The sequence below is a fragment of the Medicago sativa genome, chromosome 6 (genome assembly GCF_051527215.1).
Source record: "Medicago sativa cultivar Bolivia chromosome 6, Bolivia_mono, whole genome shotgun sequence".
In the NCBI taxonomy this organism is placed as follows: domain Eukaryota; kingdom Viridiplantae; phylum Streptophyta; class Magnoliopsida; order Fabales; family Fabaceae; genus Medicago; species Medicago sativa.
In genome coordinates, this window is record NC_140754.1 from 52,740,355 (window position 1) to 52,760,346 (window position 19,992).

Genomic DNA, 19,992 nt, shown 5'->3' on the forward strand with positions numbered 1-19,992 from the left:
GTTGACCTGCACACAAATGATTATTGTTACATCATTAGTTATGGTTAATGCTTCTATTGTTATTATTTTCTGTAAATTAATAAACGAAAATACCGTAGCGAATATTTTTTCCTTCTTGAATTCCTTGGAATTGAAGTTAAAAACTTGTAGAATTCAATTTTGTGAAGATGTGGAGATCTTGCATGTTGCCTTCTTTTATAGTTGAAATCTAAAATATGTGCATAACTTTGACGTGTAGATATTGCATGTTCCATACTTTTTTTAACAATCCCAACACATATGTTGACTCCCATTTTTAGGTGTCTGAGGTGTTTTAATATATTGTTAAGTAGTTTAACAACAAAAAAGTCGTTAAGAATTTATCAGAAAATCTAAAAATGCAAGTCATTTAGAAAATTCCTTTTATCATGCTATTTTTAGAAATAAAAAGTTTATTTTGAATACATCTCAACAAAATATTTTACTTAACAATATTAATTAGTTAGAGATATTGGTTGTTATATTTTTCATTTGAAAAAAAAAATGATCCATACTTAATAATTTTTTTTTTACAAAAGTAAAATAATCGTTACTGTGTATACTCGTTAACCGTTTGATAAATATATAGTCATTTTTAATATACAATAATATAATATATCTCGCAATATCTTGTGGTGTCACCCTTTATCAATTAGGCTTAATTGATACTTTGATCCCTTAACTTAATTCTTTTTTTCAAAATGGTCCCATAACTTTAAAACGTCTCAATTTGGTCCCCTATTTATACTTCCGTCAATCAAGTTAGTCCTCTCCGTTAGTTTTCTTGCCAACACCGTTAATCCTTGCCATGTGTCATTTAGAATTGATGATCAAAGGATGGATTTAAAAAGCGCACACAAATTTACAATGGACTCACAACATATGATAAATGTATTAACAATCTTCATCTTTTTCCATCTTCTTCATCTTCCAACTTCACATCTAAATCAAAACAAAAATCAGTACCACATACCCAGATCAATGTCATAACAAATTCATAATAAATCTTGGAAACCTCCAGGTCATATTCGACAGTAAAAGCAAACTCATCGTTTGAACCAGGCCACCATGCTTCCACCAACCGTGCCTGCAATTCCACATTCCATGTTCTATAATGCACCATCTTTTCTCCATATTTCTGTTCAAACCCATCAACAAACTCCAAAATTCTCTGCAATTCGCTTAATTTCAAATCGATATCATAATTGTCAGAAAGGGGAAAATGACATGAAGGTGAACGCGATCGCCGAGGTAATATGTGGCGGCGAGGGAAAGGAGGCAACGGGAAATGGATTTGAGGTGGTTAAAGGCAATAACTTTGATTAAGAAATTGAAATTGATTGAGGGAAATTTTGGAATTAGGGTTTATTTGAATTGGGGGTTTTAGGGTGAAATCAGGGTTTGAAGATGAATGCCATGAGTGTGATCGATGGGAGAGAGAAGTGTACCCAGAAGGTTGCTATTGTTGAAGATGAATGTGATGGGAGTTATGGGAGAGAAGGTTGTTGCTGTTGTTTTTGTGGTGAAAAAATAGTTGTTGTTGTTGATGGCTATATGAGGACCAACATCATTACTGTTTGCAACAAGTAGAAACCAAATTGTTCATCTAAAAGAAGTAGAAACCAAATTGTTGTTGTTGTTGAAATTGGATTCCCTTGATGTTGTTGAAACCAAATCGAAAGATGAAGAGGGAAGAAGGTGGAGATTATTGGTGATTTTTAATTTTTAATTTTAGGAAATTCAAGACAAATAAACAAAGATAATATAAATTATCATATATTGTGAGTCTATTGTATACTCATGTGAGCATTTCAAATCCAACCCTTGATCACCCATCCTAAGTGACATGTGGCAAAGGTTAACGATTATAGCAAAAAAATTAACGGAGAGGACTAAATTGATTGACGGCCGTAGAGCTAAGGGACCAAATTGAGACATTTTAAAGTTATGGGACCATTTTGAAAAAGAATTAAGTTAAGGGACCGGATGATCAATTAAGCCTATCAATTATCATTGCAAATAAAATTCAAGAGAATTTTATATTATTTTTATATTTTACATATATGAGATATTACTTTATATGTTTTTTTTGTAGTGACCGGGATTTAAACCCTAGACCTTGCATATATTATGCATTGTCCATACCACTGAGCTAAGCTCACGAGGACCTTTATAAGTTTTAATAATACACTAATATTTCAACAACAAAAAATCAGGGAATATGATTTTCTAAAATCAAAAATTTCTTAGTGATAATAGTTATTATATTTTATTTTTTTAATAAAAATATGTATACAACAACTGACGCAAGTACTAATGATACTTTTACCATAATTAAACAAAACCTTAGTGAGTCGACTTGGCAGAGATTGCTGTCAAAATTGATTTAAAGGATTATATTTTCATCTTACTCTCTTATTTCAATAGTTTCAAAGTAAAAAATTTCATAAAATTAAAAAACAAATAAACACGAAAAGATTATTAAGGTAGTTCTTCTTAATAGAAGTAAAGGAACATAATCACTCTCTGGGTTAGGGATGACAGTAGATATTATTATTATTGACCTCCTCCAGTTGAACAAATATGATATTCGTGTCCACGACATGTTCATGCGGGTATCTATTAAATTGGTAATATGTGGAATTTAAGGTATTCGAAAATACTTTCAGCTATCAATGGAAAATATAAATTTTTTTTTTAGAAAAATTGGGTTTATTTATAAAAATAAATTGTAACTTCCTTGAGTTTATTTAGTCATTTTTAAAGACATAAAAAATATTAACACATAAAAATATTCACACATTTCATTCTCGATTTAACGACAAAATTTCTAACCAAAACAAAATACATCACACTCATTTTCTTCTTCCTTTTTCGACAAAATATAGTATGTTTATTAATTTATTAACAGGTTCAAATAATCGCTGACACGAGTACAATTAAACCGCATATGTCAACTAATTAATCATTAGTTGAGATATTCATTTATTTTGAAGCTTATAATTACATCAATGTCAGGTTTTTTTAGCAAATAATAACAGAATTCATAGTATTATCGTTTTCACATACTATTCTAACTAAAAATATATTGTTTTTTTTAGGTAAGCTAGGAGAAAGGACAGACAACATGAGGAAAGAACGACATTCCAACAACGACATCAATATATTGTAAAATATTGAATATTTAACAGAATTTAATATTGAATCTTATTCAAGAAAGCCGTTAAACACTATACAAGAATTGTTCTCCAGGAGAAATATAATATTATAATTATAATTAAATATACTAACTCTCTTACATAGTGTTGAGAGTAGTGGCCACAATAAGTCGGATTTTTTTATATGTGGATTGCCCTGAGTGTTGCATCGTGAGGTATTAGTATATGTGTGGGTGAAATATATCAACGAGGATGTGAATATGTTATGCGTCTTAAAAGATATATCATTCATCTTGAATTGTGTATGTAATTGCTTGAGCCTCCATAAGAGACTGAGCATATTATCATCTGTGTCATATCATGGGAGGAGATGTCTTCCAGATAACTTGTGTGTACCTATTTATTGGTTTTTATGTTCATTTCTTAAGTATAAATTGATTTTCCTAGGATTAGGTAATCACGTGTGTTCTATGTCTTGCAACGTAAATTCCATGTTGAATCGGTTGCCTTATGTTCTTCTTTAGGATAACATTATTAGGGACGTTCTCACAAGCCTTTTACATGGTTACTATGTTCTTAAGTGTTTCAGATTCTAGTTTAAGTGCATCTATTTGTCAATGCATTCAAACATCTCATTTTAGGACTAGTAAGAACAAAACACCATTGGTCGAAATTAATCTATGTCATAAATTTATCACATTTCCATGCATTATAAGATGCGGATTCGTGATTATACGATATATATATATACATACTCATTGTTCTTATTACTTATGTATTATCTTTCATGTTTTTTGACTAATCACCCCTTCATTATGTGTGTGCATGTTTACGAAAGTACAATTTTTGTAGATTGTCGGTCGATCATTTAAATTGGGTATGGAATGTGTCCATGGTATATTATATAGTCTTGAACAATTTTGTGGAAGGTAAAACAATTGGATCAATAGTATTATTTTACAAACTATTTTAGAGAGAAAGCCAATTGTCTATTTGATAAACCTTGGTTCCTTTCGCTCCAAGATATTTTAATTTAAGACTTCATATAAATATTTTGTGAAAGATTGAAATGTGGCATCCTAAGCCTTTTATTGAAAATTAATTTTTTATACTTAATTTAAATGAACTGCAAAAATCATTCATAAATAATTTATTTTATTCAGAATCTAAAATTTGGGTTTAGGGTGTTACATTAATGGTATCAAAGACTAATTTATCTAATCAAACATTTATAAATTCATAGAAGTTTGATGTCTATGCTTCATGTGGCAGTTCATCAGCCAAATAGAAGTGCATATCTCCCATAACTGCAGGGAGAAATTCATTTTTATATATTGATTCTACGGTCACAGTTTCACCATCATTAATCTTCATTGAACCTAGTTTTGGATAACATACAGACATTCCAACAAGGTAACCTTCCTCATTCCCGGCTTCTTTTCCCGTTCCATATGTTGGTGTGGATGTACACAAAGTCCTTCCATCCTAATTAATTAATGTAAAAGGAAAAAATTAGTAAAGCATTATCACAAGATTAATTTAACTATATATGGAATCAAGAAAATTTATTATCGTTTAAGAAATACATTGAGAAAACATAACCAAATTTAACAAAATTTAGTCAAATAAATAATATTAAACTTTACCTGTCCGTATAATGTTGCATTAATAACACCTGTATGCGCATGACCAGAGGCGTAGATAAGATAACCACCTCTCTTCATTGGGATGCTTGCTTTTTGAACGTGGTAAAGGTTTGTACTATTATTTTTTGAAATAGTAAACTCTGCCTGTAATAAATTTAGAAATCTTTGTGGATCACTTGTTTCTAACTTGCAAAGTAATAAAAAAAAACTATTATCATCAGGTTTAAGAAATTATCTTCTTTTGTTTTTACTTGCAACTGATAGTTTTTAGTATTCTATGAGAGTAAATAGAGTTTTAATGAGCCTCCTACTAAGGTTTTCGAACCCAATCGCTTAAGCCACATATTGGTCACGACATAATTTAATTAACCACAAAAAACAAAACAAAAAATTTAAATTATTTACTTACCTGACAATCGTGGATTGTTTCAGAACCATTTTTTGTTACCCGATCAGTGACGTCAAGTACATAAAATCTAACTGGAATTTGGTGTTGGTCCCAGTTAACCCAGGTTATGTTGTACCTTATGGCAAGATTTCTCCTTGGTGCTTGAAATCCCTTTATCATTTTGCACTGAAACTTATCTTGGCAACAAAGGACTCCTGCTTTATATTCGGGAGTCACTTTTCCATGGAATCCAACTGTCACATCATAAAAATTTGCAGGGAGATTAAACTGGTCACACCTACATTGAATACAAATTTTCTTATTTTCAGCTCCTCGTGTATCAATGACCAGCACACCCAACAACCATTGCTCTTCCCACCCTTCTGTAATATCTGCAGGGTTACCTATTTCAACCTCAAATGGATAAGGAAGTTTTGTACTTGTTCCTCGCGTTTCACTTCCAGAACTCCATTGATGTGGAAGAATACCCTTGTTGCATGTTCCATCATTTCTTTTGTAAATGAGATCCCCAGAAGGTTTGGTATGATCATTTGGATCTTGTGACACTGACATATTCTTCTTTATAATATATTTTAAAATATACCAATGATGAATGTAAGTTTCATGCAATGGTACAGAGTTTCCATGTTCATCAACTAGATCAACATCAACGCTCTTAATTCCAACATGACCAATTGGAAACTCAATATTATACATTTGTTTATCTGCGACTTCTCCAGGCCCCACTTCAAACGCTTTTGACAAATATGTTGTTGATTGGATAACTTTTGGAGATTGTGGTTGTGAATAAGTTGTGCTTGATAGCATCAAAAGTATTGATAAAGAGAAAATAAACAATTTAGAGATTAATCTCATGTTGACCTGCACACAAATGATTATTGTTACATCATTAGTTATGGTTAATGCTTCTATTGTTATTATTTTCTGTAAATTAATAAACGAAAATACCGTAGCGAATATTTTTTCCTTCTTGAATTCCTTGGAATTGAAGTTAAAAACTTGTAGAATTCAATTTTGTGAAGATGTGGAGATCTTGCATGTTGCCTTCTTTTATAGTTGAAATCTAAAATATGTGCATAACTTTGACGTGTAGATATTGCATGTTTCATACTTTTTTTAACAATCCCAACACATATGTTGACTCCCATTTTTAGGTGTCTGAGGTGTTTTAATATATTGTTAAGTAGTTTAACAACAAAAAAGTCGTTAAGAATTTATCAGAAAATCTAAAAATGCAAGTCATTTAGAAAATTCCTTTTATCATGCTATTTTTTGGAAATAAAAAGTTTATTTTGAATACATCTCAACAAAATATTTTACTTAACAATATTAATTAGTTAGAGATATTGGTTGTTATATTTTTCATTTGAAAAAAAAATGATCCATACTTAATAATTTTTTTTTTTACAAAAGTAAAATAATCGTTACTGTGTATACTCGTTAACCGTTTGATAAATATATAGTCATTTTTAATATACAATAATACAATATATCTCGCAATATCTTGAGGTGTCACCCTTTATCAATTAGGCTTAATTGATACTTTGATCCCTTAACTTAATTCTTTTTTTCAAAATGGTCCCATAACTTTAAAACGTCTCAATTTGGTCCCCTATTTATACTTCCGTTAATCAAGTTAGTCCTCTCCGTTAGTTTTTTTGCCAACACCGTTAATCCTTGCCATGTGTCATTTAGAATTGATGATCAAAGGATGGATTTAAAAAGCGCACACAAATTTACAATGGACTCACAACATATGATAAATGTATTAACAATCTTCATCTTTTTCCCTCTTCTTCATCTTCCAACTTCACATCTAAATCAAAACAAAAATCAGTACCACATACCCAGATCAATGTCATAACAAATTCATAATAAATCTTGGAAACCTCCAGGTCATATTCGACAGTAAAAGCAAACTCATCGTTTGAACCAGGCCACCATGCTTCCACCAACCGTGCCTGCAATTCCACATTCCATGTTCTATAATGCACCATCTTTTCTCCATATTTCTGTTCAAACCCATCAACAAAGTCCAAAATTCTCTGCAATTCGCTTAATTTCAAATCGATATCATAATTGTCAGAAAGGGGAAAATGACATGAAGGTGAACGCGATCGCCGAGGTAATATGTGGCGGCGAGGGAAAGGAGGCAACGGGAAATGGATTTAAGGTGGTCAAAGGCGATAACTTTGATTAAGAAATTGAAATAGATTGAGGGAAATTTTTGAATTAGGGTTTATTTGAATTGGGGGTTTTAGGGTGAAATCAGGGTTTGAAGATGAATGCCATGAGTGTGATCGATGGGAGAGAGAAGTGTACCCAGAAGGTTGCTATTGTTGAAGATGAATGTGATGGGAGTTATGGGAGAGAAGGTTGTTGCTGTTGTTTTTGTGGTGAAAAAATAGTTGTTGTTGTTGATGGCTATATGAGGACCAACATCATTACTGTTTGCAACAAGTAGAAACCAAATTGTTCATCTAAAAGAAGTAGAAACCAAATTGTTGTTGTTGTTGAAATTGGATTCCCTTGATGTTGTTGAAACCAAATCGAAAGATGAAGAGGGAAGAAGGTGGAGATTATTGGTGATTTTTAATTTTTAATTTTAGGAAATTCAAGACAAATAAACAAAGATAATATAAATTATCATATATTGTGAGTCTATTGTATACTCATGTGAGCATTTCAAATCCAACCCTTGATCACCCATCCTAAGTGACATGTGGCAAAGGTTAACGATTATAGCAAAAAAATTAACGGAGAGGACTAAATTGATTGACGGCCGTAGAGCTAAGGGACCAAATTGAGACATTTTAAAGTTATGGGACCATTTTGAAAAAGAATTAAGTTAAGGGACCGGATGATCAATTAAGCCTATCAATTATCATTGCAAATAAAATTCAAGAGAATTTTATATTATTTTTATATTTTACATATATGAGATATTACTTTATATGTTTTTTTTGTAGTGACCGGGATTTAAACCCTAGACCTTGCATATATTATGCATTGTCCATACCACTGAGCTAAGCTCACGAGGCCCTTTATAAGTTTTAATAATACACTAAAATTTCAACAACAAAAAATCAGGGAATATGATTTTCTAAAAACAAAAATTTCCTAGTGATAATAGTTATTATATTTTATTTTTTTAATAAAAATATGTATACAACAACTGATGCAAGTACTAATGATACTTTTACCATAATTAAACAAAACCTTAGTGAGTCTACTTGGCAGAGATTGCTGTCAAAATTGATTTAAAGGATTATATTTTCATCTTACTCTCTTATTTCAATAGTTTCAAAGTAAAAAATTTCATAAAATTAAAAAACAAATAAACACGAAAAGATTATTAAGGTAGTTCTTCTTAATAGAAGTAAAGGAACATAATCACTCTCTGGGTTAGGGATGACAGTAGATATTATTATTATTGACCTCCTCCAGTTGAACAAATATGATATTCGTGTCCACGACATGTTCATGCGGGTATCTATTAAATTGGTAATATGTGGAATTTAAGGTATTCGAAAATACTTTCAGCTATCAATGGAAAATATAAATTTTTTTTTTAGAAAAATTGGGTTTATTTATAAAAATAAATTGTAACTTCCTTGAGTTTATTTAGTCATTTTTAAAGACATAAAAAATATTAACACATAAAAATATTCACACATTTCATTCTCGATTTAACGACAAAATTTCTAACCAAAACAAAATACATCACACTCATTTTCTTCTTCCTTTTTCGACAAAATATAGTATGTTTATTAATTTATTAACAGGTTCAAATAATCGCTGACACGAGTACAATTAAACCGCATATGTCAACTAATTAATCATTAGTTGAGATATTCATTTATTTTGAAGCTTATAATTACATCAATGTCAGGTTTTTTTAGCAAATAATAACAGAATTCATAGTATTATCGTTTTCACATACTATTCTAACTAAAAATATATTGTTTTTTTTAGGTAAGCTAGGAGAAAGGACAGACAACATGAGGAAAGAACGACATTCCAACAACGACATCAATATATTGTAAAATATTGAATATTTAACAGAATTTAATATTGAATCTTATTCAAGAAAGCCGTTAAACACTATACAAGAATTGTTCTCCAGGAGAAATATAATATTATAATTATAATTAAATATACTAACTCTCTTACATAGTGTTGAGAGTAGTGGCCACAATAAGTCGGATTTTTTTATATGTGGATTGCCCTGAGTGTTGCATCGTGAGGTATTAGTATATGTGTGGGTGAAATATATCAACGAGGATGTGAATATGTTATGCGTCTTAAAAGATATATCATTCATCTTGAATTGTGTATGTAATTGCTTGAGCCTCCATAAGAGACTGAGCATATTATCATCTGTGTCATATCATGGGAGGAGATGTCTTCCAGATAACTTGTGTGTACCTATTTATTGGTTTTTATGTTCATTTCTTAAGTATAAATTGATTTTCCTAGGATTAGGTAATCACGTGTGTTCTATGTCTTGCAACGTAAATTCCATGTTGAATCGGTTGCCTTATGTTCTTCTTTAGGATAACATTATTAGGGACGTTCTCACAAGCCTTTTACATGGTTACTATGTTCTTAAGTGTTTCAGATTCTAGTTTAAGTGCATCTATTTGTCAATGCATTCAAACATCTCATTTTAGGACTAGTAAGAACAAAACACCATTGGTCGAAATTAATCTATGTCATAAATTTATCACATTTCCATGCATTATAAGATGCGGATTCGTGATTATACGATATATATATATACATACTCATTGTTCTTATTACTTATGTATTATCTTTCATGTTTTTTGACTAATCACCCCTTCATTATGTGTGTGCATGTTTACGAAAGTACAATTTTTGTAGATTGTCGGTCGATGATTCAAATTGGGTATGGAATGTGTCCATGGTATATTATATAGTCTTGAACAATTTTGTGGAAGGTAAAACAATTGGATCAATAGTATTATTTTACAAACTATTTTAGAGAGAAAGCCAATTGTCTATTTGATAAACCTTGGTTCCTTTCGCTCCAAGATATTTTAATTTAAGACTTCATATAAATATTTTGTGAAAGATTGAAATGTGGCATCCTAAGCCTTTTATTGAAAATTAATTTTTTATACTTAATTTAAATGAACTGCAAAAATCATTCATAAATAATTTATTTTATTCAGAATCTAAAATTTGGGTTTAGGGTGTTACATTAATGGTATCAAAGACTAATTTATCTAATCAAACATTTATAAATTCATAGAAGTTTGATGTCTATGCTTCATGTGGCAGTTCATCAGCCAAATAGAAGTGCATATCTCCCATAACTGCAGGGAGAAATTCATTTTTATATATTGATTCTACGGTCACAGTTTCACCATCATTAATCTTCATTGAACCTAGTTTTGGATAACATACAGACATTCCAACAAGGTAACCTTCCTCATTCCCGGCTTCTTTTCCCGTTCCATATGTTGGTGTCGATGTACACAAAGTCCTTCCATCCTAATTAATTAATGTAAAAGGAAAAAATTAGTAAAGCATTATCACAAGATTAATTTAACTATATATGGAATCAAGAAAATTTATTATCGTTTAAGAAATACATTGAGAAAACATAACCAAATTTAACAAAATTTAGTCAAATGAATAATATTAAACTTTACCTGTCCGTATAATGTTGCATTAATAACACCTGTATGCGCATGACCAGAGGCGTAGATAAGATAACCACCTCTCTTCATTGGGATGCTTGCTTTTTGAACGTGGTAAAGGTTTGTACTATTATTTTTTGAAATAGTAAACTCTGCCTGTAATAAATTTAGAAATCTTTGTGGATCACTTGTTTCTAACTTGCAAAGTAATAAAAAAAAACTATTATCATCAGGTTTAAGAAATTATCTTCTTTTGTTTTTACTTGCAACTGATAGTTTTTAGTATTCTATGAGAGTAAATAGAGTTTTAATGAGCCTCCTACTAAGGTTTTCGAACCCAATCGCTTAAGCCACATATTGGTCACGACATAATTTAATTAACCACAAAAAACAAAACAAAAAATTTAAATTATTTACTTACCTGGCAATCGTGGATTGTTTCAGAACCATTTTTTGTTACCCGATCAGTGACGTCAAGTACATAAAATCTAACTGGAATTTGGTGTTGGTCCCAGTTAACCCAGGTTATGTTGTACCTTATGGCAAGATTTCTCCTTGGTGCTTGAAATCCCTTTATCATTTTGCACTGAAACTTATCTTGGCAACAAAGGACTCCTGCTTTATATTCGGGAGTCACTTTTCCATGGAATCCAACTGTCACATCATAAAAATTTGCAGGGAGATTAAACTGGTCACACCTACATTGAATACAAATTTTCTTATTTTCAGCTCCTCGTGTATCAATGACCAGCACACCCAACAACCATTGCTCTTCCCACCCTTCTGTAATATCTGCAGGGTTACCTATTTCAACCTCAAATGGATAAGGAAGTTTTGTACTTGTTCCTCGCGTTTCACTTCCAGAACTCCATTGATGTGGAAGAATACCCTTGTTGCATGTTCCATCATTTCTTTTGTAAATGAGATCCCCAGAAGGTTTGGTATGATCATTTGGATCTTGTGACACTGACATATTCTTCTTTATAATATATTTTAAAATATACCAATGATGAATGTAAGTTTCATGCAATGGTACAGAGTTTCCATGTTCATCAACTAGATCAACATCAACGCTCTTAATTCCAACATGACCCTTTGGAAACTCAATATTATACATTTGTTTATCTGCGACTTCTCCAGGCCCCACTTCAAACGCTTTTGACAAATATGTTGTTGATTGGATAACTTTTGGAGATTGTGGTTGTGAATAAGTTGTGCTTGATAGCATCAAAAGTATTGATAAAGAGAAAATAAACAATTTAGAGATTAATCTCATGTTGACCTGCACACAAATGATTATTGTTACATCATTAGTTATGGTTAATGCTTCTATTGTTATTATTTTCTGTAAATTAATAAACGAAAATACCGTAGCGAATATTTTTTCCTTCTTGAATTCCTTGGAATTGAAGTTAAAAACTTGTAGAATTCAATTTTGTGAAGATGTGGAGATCTTGCATGTTGCCTTCTTTTATAGTTGAAATCTAAAATATGTGCATAACTTTGACGTGTAGATATTGCATGTTTCATACTTTTTTTAACAATCCCAACACATATGTTGACTCCCATTTTTAGGTGTCTGAGGTGTTTTAATATATTGTTAAGTAGTTTAACAACAAAAAAGTCGTTAAGAATTTATCAGAAAATCTAAAAATGCAAGTCATTTAGAAAATTCCTTTTATCATGCTATTTTTTGGAAATAAAAAGTTTATTTTGAATACATCTCAACAAAATATTTTACTTAACAATATTAATTAGTTAGAGATATTGGTTGTTATATTTTTTATTTGAAAAAAAAATGATCCATACTTAATAATTTTTTTTTTTTTACAAAAGTAAAATAATCGTTACTATGTATACTCGTTAACCGTTTGATAAATATATAGTCATTTTTAATATACAATAATACAATATATCTCGCAATATCTTGAGGTGTCACCCTTTATCAATTAGGCTTAATTGATACTTTGATCCCTTAACTTAATTCTTTTTTTCAAAATGGTCCCATAACTTTAAAACGTCTCAATTTGGTCCCCTATTTATACTTCCGTTAATCAAGTTAGTCCTCTCCGTTAGTTTGTTTGCCAACACCGTTAATCCTTGCCATGTGTCATTTAGAATTGATGATCAAAGGATGGATTTAAAAAGCGCACACAAATTTACAATGGACTCACAACATATGATAAATGTATTAACAATCTTCATCTTTTTCCCTCTTCTTCATCTTCCAACTTCACATCTAAATCAAAACAAAAATCAGTACCACATAACCAGATCAATGTCATAACAAATTCATAATAAATCTTGGAAACCTCCAGGTCATATTCGACAGTAAAAGCAAACTCATCGTTTGAACCAGGCCACCATGCTTCCACCAACCGTGCCTGCAATTCCACATTCCATGTTCTATAATGCACCATCTTTTCTCCATATTTCTGTTCAAACCCATCAACAAAGTCCAAAATTCTCTGCAATTCGCTTAATTTCAAATCGATATCATAATTGTCAGAAAGGGGAAAATGACATGAAGGTGAACGCGATCGCCGAGGTAATATGTGGCGGCGAGGGAAAGGAGGCAACGGGAAATGGATTTAAGGTGGTTAAAGGCGATAACTTTGATTAAGAAATTGAAATAGATTGAGGGAAATTTTTGAATTAGGGTTTATTTGAATTGGGGGTTTTAGGGTGAAATCAGGGTTTGAAGATGAATGCCATGAGTGTGATCGATGGGAGAGAGAAGTGTACCCAGAAGGTTGCTATTGTTGAAGATGAATGTGATGGGAGTTATGGGAGAGAAGGTTGTTGCTGTTGTTTTTGTGGTGAAAAAATAGTTGTTGTTGTTGATGGCTATATGAGGACCAACATCATTACTGTTTGCAACAAGTAGAAACCAAATTGTTCATCTAAAAGAAGTAGAAACCAAATTGTTGTTGTTGTTGAAATTGGATTCCCTTGATGTTGTTGAAACCAAATCGAAAGATGAAGAGGGAAGAAGGTGGAGATTATTGGTGATTTTTAATTTTTAATTTTAGGAAATTCAAGACAAATAAACAAAGATAATATAAATTATCATATATTGTGAGTCTATTGTATACTCATGTGAGCATTTCAAATCCAACCCTTGATCACCCATCCTAAGTGACATGTGGCAAAGGTTAACGATTATAGCAAAAAAATTAACGGAGAGGACTAAATTGATTGACGGCCGTAGAGCTAAGGGACCAAATTGAGACATTTTAAAGTTATGGGACCATTTTGAAAAAGAATTAAGTTAAGGGACCGGATGATCAATTAAGCCTATCAATTATCATTGCAAATAAAATTCAAGAGAATTTTATATTATTTTTATATTTTACATATATGAGATATTACTTTATATGTTTTTTTTGTAGTGACCGGGATTTAAACCCTAGACCTTGCATATATTATGCATTGTCCATACCACTGAGCTAAGCTCACGAGGACCTTTATAAGTTTTAATAATACACTAAAATTTCAACAACAAAAAATCAGGGAATATGATTTTCTAAAAACAAAAATTTCTTAGTGATAATAGTTATTATATTTTATTTTTTTAATAAAAATATGTATACAACAACTGATGCAAGTACTAATGATACTTTTACCATAATTAAACAAAACCTTAGTGAGTCTACTTGGCAGAGATTGCTGTCAAAATTGATTTAAAGGATTATATTTTCATCTTACTCTCTTATTTCAATAGTTTCAAAGTAAAAAATTTCATAAAATTAAAAAACAAATAAACACGAAAAGATTATTAAGGTAGTTCTTCTTAATAGAAGTAAAGGAACATAATCACTCTCTGGGTTAGGGATGACAGTAGATATTATTATTATTGACCTCCTCCAGTTGAACAAATATGATATTCGTGTCCACGACATGTTCATGCGGGTATCTATTAAATTGGTAATATGTGGAATTTAAGGTATTCGAAAATACTTTCAGCTATCAATGGAAAATATAAATTTTTTTTTTAGAAAAATTGGGTTTATTTATAAAAATAAATTGTAACTTCCTTGAGTTTATTTAGTCATTTTTAAAGACATAAAAAATATTAACACATAAAAATATTCACACATTTCATTCTCGATTTAACGACAAAATTTCTAACCAAAACAAAATACATCACACTCATTTTCTTCTTCCTTTTTCGACAAAATATAGTATGTTTATTAATTTATTAACAGGTTCAAATAATCGCTGACACGAGTACAATTAAACCGCATATGTCAACTAATTAATCATTAGTTGAGATATTCATTTATTTTGAAGCTTATAATTACATCAATGTCAGGTTTTTTTAGCAAATAATAACAGAATTCATAGTATTATCGTTTTCACATACTATTCTAACTAAAAATATATTGTTTTTTTTAGGTAAGCTAGGAGAAAGGACAGACAACATGAGGAAAGAACGACATTCCAACAACGACATCAATATATTGTAAAATATTGAATATTTAACAGAATTTAATATTGAATCTTATTCAAGAAAGCCGTTAAACACTATACAAGAATTGTTCTCCAGGAGAAATATAATATTATAATTATAATTAAATATACTAACTCTCTTACATAGTGTTGAGAGTAGTGGCCACAATAAGTCGGATTTTTTTATATGTGGATTGCCCTGAGTGTTGCATCGTGAGGTATTAGTATATGTGGGGGTGAAATATATCAACGAGGATGTGAATATGTTATGCGTCTTAAAAGATATATCATTCATCTTGAATTGTGTATGTAATTGCTTGAGCCTCCATAAGAGACTGAGCATATTATCATCTGTGTCATATCATGGGAGGAGATGTCTTCCAGATAACTTGTGTGTACCTATTTATTGGTTTTTATGTTCATTTCTTAAGTATAAATTGATTTTCCTAGGATTAGGTAATCACGTGTGTTCTATGTCTTGCAACGTAAATTCCATGTTGAATCGGTTGCCTTATGTTCTTCTTTAGGATAACATTATTAGGGACGTTCTCACAAGCCTTTTACATGGTTACTATGTTCTTAAGTGTTTCAGATTCTAGTTTAAGTGCATCTATTTGTCAATGCATTCAAACATCTCATTTTAGGACTAGTAAGAACAAAACACCATTGGTCGAAATTAATCTATGTCATAAATTTATCACATTTCCATGCATTATAAGATGCGGATTCGTGATTATACGATATATATATATACATACTCATTGTTCTTATTACTTATGTATTATCTTTCATGTTTTTTGACTAATCACCCCTTCATTATGTGTGTGCATGTTTACGAAAGTACAATTTTTGTAGATTGTCGGTCGATGATTCAAATTGGGTATGGAATGTGTCCATGGTATATTATATAGTCTTGAACCATTTTGTGGAAGGTAAAACAATTGGATCAATAGTATTATTTTACAAACTATTTTAGAGAGAAAGCCAATTGTCTATTTGATAAACCTTGGTTCCTTTCGCTCCAAGATATTTTAATTTAAGACTTCATATAAATATTTTGTGAAAGATTGAAATGTGGCATCCTAAGCCTTTTATTGAAAATTAATTTTTTATACTTAATTTAAATGAACTGCAAAAATCATTCATAAATAATTTATTTTATTCAGAATCTAAAATTTGGGTTTAGGGTGTTACATTAATGGTATCAAAGACTAATTTATCTAATCAAACATTTATAAATTCATAGAAGTTTGATGTCTATGCTTCATGTGGCAGTTCATCAGCCAAATAGAAGTGCATATCTCCCATAACTGCAGGGAGAAATTCATTTTTATATATTGATTCTACGGTCACAGTTTCACCATCATTAATCTTCATTGAACCTAGTTTTGGATAACATACAGACATTCCAACAAGGTAACCTTCCTCATTCCCGGCTTCTTTTCCCGTTCCATATGTTGGTGTCGATGTACACAAAGTCCTTCCATCCTAATTAATTAATGTAAAAGGAAAAAATTAGTAAAGCATTATCACAAGATTAATTTAACTATATATGGAATCAAGAAAATTTATTATCGTTTAAGAAATACATTGAGAAAACATAACCAAATTTAACAAAATTTAGTCAAATAAATAATATTAAACTTTACCTGTCCGTATAATGTTGCATTAATAACACCTGTATGCGCATGACCAGAGGCGTAGATAAGATAACCACCTCTCTTCATTGGGATGCTTGCTTTTTGAACGTGGTAAAGGTTTGTACTATTTTTTTTTGAAATAGTAAACTCTGCCTGTAATAAATTTAGAAATCTTTGTGGATCACTTGTTTCTAACTTGCAAAGTAATAAAAAAAAAACTATTATCATCAGGTTTAAGAAATTATCTTCTTTTGTTTTTACTTGCAACTGATAGTTTTTAGTATTCTATGAGAGTAAATAGAGTTTTAATGAGCCTCCTACTAAGGTTTTCGAACCCAATCGCTTAAGCCACATATTGGTCACGACATAATTTAATTAACCACAAAAAACAAAACAAAAAATTTAAATTATTTACTTACCTGACAATCGTGGATTGTTTCAGAACCATTTTTTGTTACCCGATCAGTGACGTCAAGTACATAAAATCTAACTGGAATTTGGTGTTGGTCCCAGTTAACCCAGGTTATGTTGTACCTTATGGCAAGATTTCTCCTTGGTGCTTGAAATCCCTTTATCATTTTGCACTGAAACTTATCTTGGCAACAAAGGACTCCTGCTTTATATTCGGGAGTCAGTTTTCCATGGAATCCAACTGTCACATCATAAAAATTTGCAGGGAGATTAAACTGGTCACACCTACATTGAATACAAATTTTCTTATTTTCAGCTCCTCGTGTATCAATGACCAGCACACCCAACAACCATTGCTCTTCCCACCCTTCTGTAATATCTGCAGGGTTACCTATTTCAACCTCAAATGGATAAGGAAGTTTTGTACTTGTTCCTCGCGTTTCACTTCCAGAACTCCATTGATGTGGAAGAATACCCTTGTTGCATGTTCCATCATTTCTTTTGTAAATGAGATCCCCAGAAGGTTTGGTATGATCATTTGGATCTTGTGACACTGACATATTCTTCTTTATAATATATTTTAAAATATACCAATGATGAATGTAAGTTTCATGCAATGGTACAGAGTTTCCATGTTCATCAACTAGATCAACATCAACGCTCTTAATTCCAACATGACCCTTTGGAAACTCAATATTATACATTTGTTTATCTGCGACTTCTCCAGGCCCCACTTCAAACGCTTTTGACAAATATGTTGTTGATTGGATAACTTTTGGAGATTGTGGTTGTGAATAAGTTGTGCTTGATAGCATCAAAAGTATTGATAAAGAGAAAATAAACAATTTAGAGATTAATCTCATGTTGACCTGCACACAAATGATTATTGTTACATCATTAGTTATGGTTAATGCTTCTATTGTTATTATTTTCTGTAAATTAATAAACGAAAATACCGTAGCGAATATTTTTTCCTTCTTGAATTCCTTGGAATTGAAGTTAAAAACTTGTAGAATTCAATTTTGTGAAGATGTGGAGATCTTGCATGTTGCCTTCTTTTATAGTTGAAATCTAAAATATGTGCATAACTTTGACGTGTAGATATTGCATGTTTCATACTTTTTTTAACAATCCCAACACATATGTTGACTCCCATTTTTAGGTGTCTGAGGTGTTTTAATATATTGTTAAGTAGTTTAACAACAAAAAAGTCGTTAAGAATTTATCAGAAAATCTAAAAATGCAAGTCATTTAGAAAATTCCTTTTATCATGCTATTTTTTGGAAATAAAAAGTTTATTTTGAATACATCTCAACAAAATATTTTACTTAACAATATTAATTAGTTAGAGATATTGGTTGTTATATTTTTCATTTGAAAAAAAAATGATCCATACTTAATAATTTTTTTTTTTTACAAAAGTAAAATAATCGTTACTGTGTATACTCGTTAACCGTTTGATAAATATATAGTCATTTTTAATATACAATAATACAATATATCTCGCAATATCTTGAGGTGTCACCCTTTATCAATTAGGCTTAATTGATACTTTGATCCCTTAACTTAATTCTTTTTTTCAAAATGGTCCCATAACTTTAAAACGTCTCAATTTGGTCCCCTATTTATACTTCCGTTAATCAAGTTAGTCCTCTCCGTTAGTTTTTTTGCCAACACCGTTAATCCTTGCCATGTGTCATTTAGAATTGATGATCAAAGGATGGATTTAAAAAGCGCACACAAATTTACAATGGACTCACAACATATGATAAATGTATTAACAATCTTCATCTTTTTCCCTCTTCTTCATCTTCCAACTTCACATCTAAATCAAAACAAAAATCAGTACCACATACCCAGATCAATGTCATAACAAATTCATAATAAATCTTGGAAACCTCCAGGTCATATTCGACAGTAAAAGCAAACTCATCGTTTGAACCAGGCCACCATGCTTCCACCAACCGTGCCTGCAATTCCACATTCCATGTTCTATAATGCACCATCTTTTCTCCATATTTCTGTTCAAACCCATCAACAAAGTCCAAAATTCTCTGCAATTCGCTTAATTTCAAATCGATATCATAATTGTCAGAAAGGGGAAAATGACATGAAGGTGAACGCGATCGCCGAGGTAATATGTGGCGGCGAGGGAAAGGAGGCAACGGGAAATGGATTTAAGGTGGTTAAAGGCGATAACTTTGATTAAGAAATTGAAATAGATTGAGGGAAATTTTTGTATTAGGGTTTATTTGAATTGGGGGTTTTAGGGTGAAATCATGGTTTGAAGATGAATGCCATGAGTGTGATCGATGGGAGAGAGAAGTGTACCCAGAAGGTTGCTATTGTTGAAGATGAATGTGATGGGAGTTATGGGAGAGAAGGTTGTTGCTGTTGTTTTTGTGGTGAAAAAATAGTTGTTGTTGTTGATGGCTATATGAGGACCAACATCATTACTGTTTGCAACAAGTAGAAACCAAATTGTTCATCTAAAAGAAGTAGAAACCAAATTGTTGTTGTTGTTGAAATTGGATTCCCTTGATGTTGTTGAAACCAAATCGAAAGATGAAGAGGGAAGAAGGTGGAGATTAT

The 19,992-nt window shown here is 31.1% G+C and overlaps 3 protein-coding genes across 3 annotated transcripts; all 3 read right to left on the minus strand.

The window, feature by feature from the left end:
• Positions 1-4,311: 4,311 nt before the first annotated feature.
• LOC146915598 (uncharacterized) lies at positions 4,312-6,086 on the minus strand. Its single transcript, XM_085716505.1, has 3 exons — positions 5,232-6,086; positions 4,823-4,966; positions 4,312-4,661 (listed from the first exon to the last, which is right to left on the minus strand). The coding sequence occupies exons 1-3, from the start codon at positions 6,084-6,086 to the stop codon at positions 4,431-4,433; spliced, it is 1,230 nt and encodes a 409-aa protein (XP_085572631.1). The 3' UTR covers positions 4,312-4,430.
• A 4,312-nt stretch (positions 6,087-10,398) lies between these two features.
• LOC146915599 (uncharacterized) lies at positions 10,399-12,173 on the minus strand. The gene is made up of 3 exons (XM_085716506.1): positions 11,319-12,173; positions 10,910-11,053; positions 10,399-10,748 (listed from the first exon to the last, which is right to left on the minus strand). Exons 1-3 carry the CDS (start codon positions 12,171-12,173, stop codon positions 10,518-10,520), a joined length of 1,230 nt encoding a protein of 409 aa, XP_085572632.1. The 3' UTR covers positions 10,399-10,517.
• Positions 12,174-16,487: 4,314 nt separating this feature from the next.
• LOC146915600 (uncharacterized) lies at positions 16,488-18,263 on the minus strand. The gene is made up of 3 exons (XM_085716507.1): positions 17,409-18,263; positions 16,999-17,142; positions 16,488-16,837 (listed from the first exon to the last, which is right to left on the minus strand). The coding sequence occupies exons 1-3, from the start codon at positions 18,261-18,263 to the stop codon at positions 16,607-16,609; spliced, it is 1,230 nt and encodes a 409-aa protein (XP_085572633.1). The 3' UTR covers positions 16,488-16,606.
• Between the last annotated feature and the right edge of the window lie 1,729 nt (positions 18,264-19,992).

Excerpts from the sequence above, each read along its gene's own strand:
- LOC146915598 (XM_085716505.1), bottom strand. The coding sequence starts at position 6,086 with ATGAGATTAATCTCTAAATTGTTTATTTTCTCTTTATCAATACTTTTG. Across the intron at positions 4,967-5,231 it reads AAACAATCCACGATTGTCAG|GCAGAGTTTACTATTTCAAA; the intron begins GTAAGTAAATAA and ends AATTTATTACAG. Across the intron at positions 4,662-4,822 it reads ATGCAACATTATACGGACAG|GATGGAAGGACTTTGTGTAC; the intron begins GTAAAGTTTAAT and ends TTAATTAATTAG.
- LOC146915599 (XM_085716506.1), bottom strand. The coding sequence starts at position 12,173 with ATGAGATTAATCTCTAAATTGTTTATTTTCTCTTTATCAATACTTTTG. Across the intron at positions 11,054-11,318 it reads AAACAATCCACGATTGCCAG|GCAGAGTTTACTATTTCAAA; the intron begins GTAAGTAAATAA and ends AATTTATTACAG. Across the intron at positions 10,749-10,909 it reads ATGCAACATTATACGGACAG|GATGGAAGGACTTTGTGTAC; the intron begins GTAAAGTTTAAT and ends TTAATTAATTAG.
- LOC146915600 (XM_085716507.1), bottom strand. The coding sequence starts at position 18,263 with ATGAGATTAATCTCTAAATTGTTTATTTTCTCTTTATCAATACTTTTG. Across the intron at positions 17,143-17,408 it reads AAACAATCCACGATTGTCAG|GCAGAGTTTACTATTTCAAA; the intron begins GTAAGTAAATAA and ends AATTTATTACAG. Across the intron at positions 16,838-16,998 it reads ATGCAACATTATACGGACAG|GATGGAAGGACTTTGTGTAC; the intron begins GTAAAGTTTAAT and ends TTAATTAATTAG.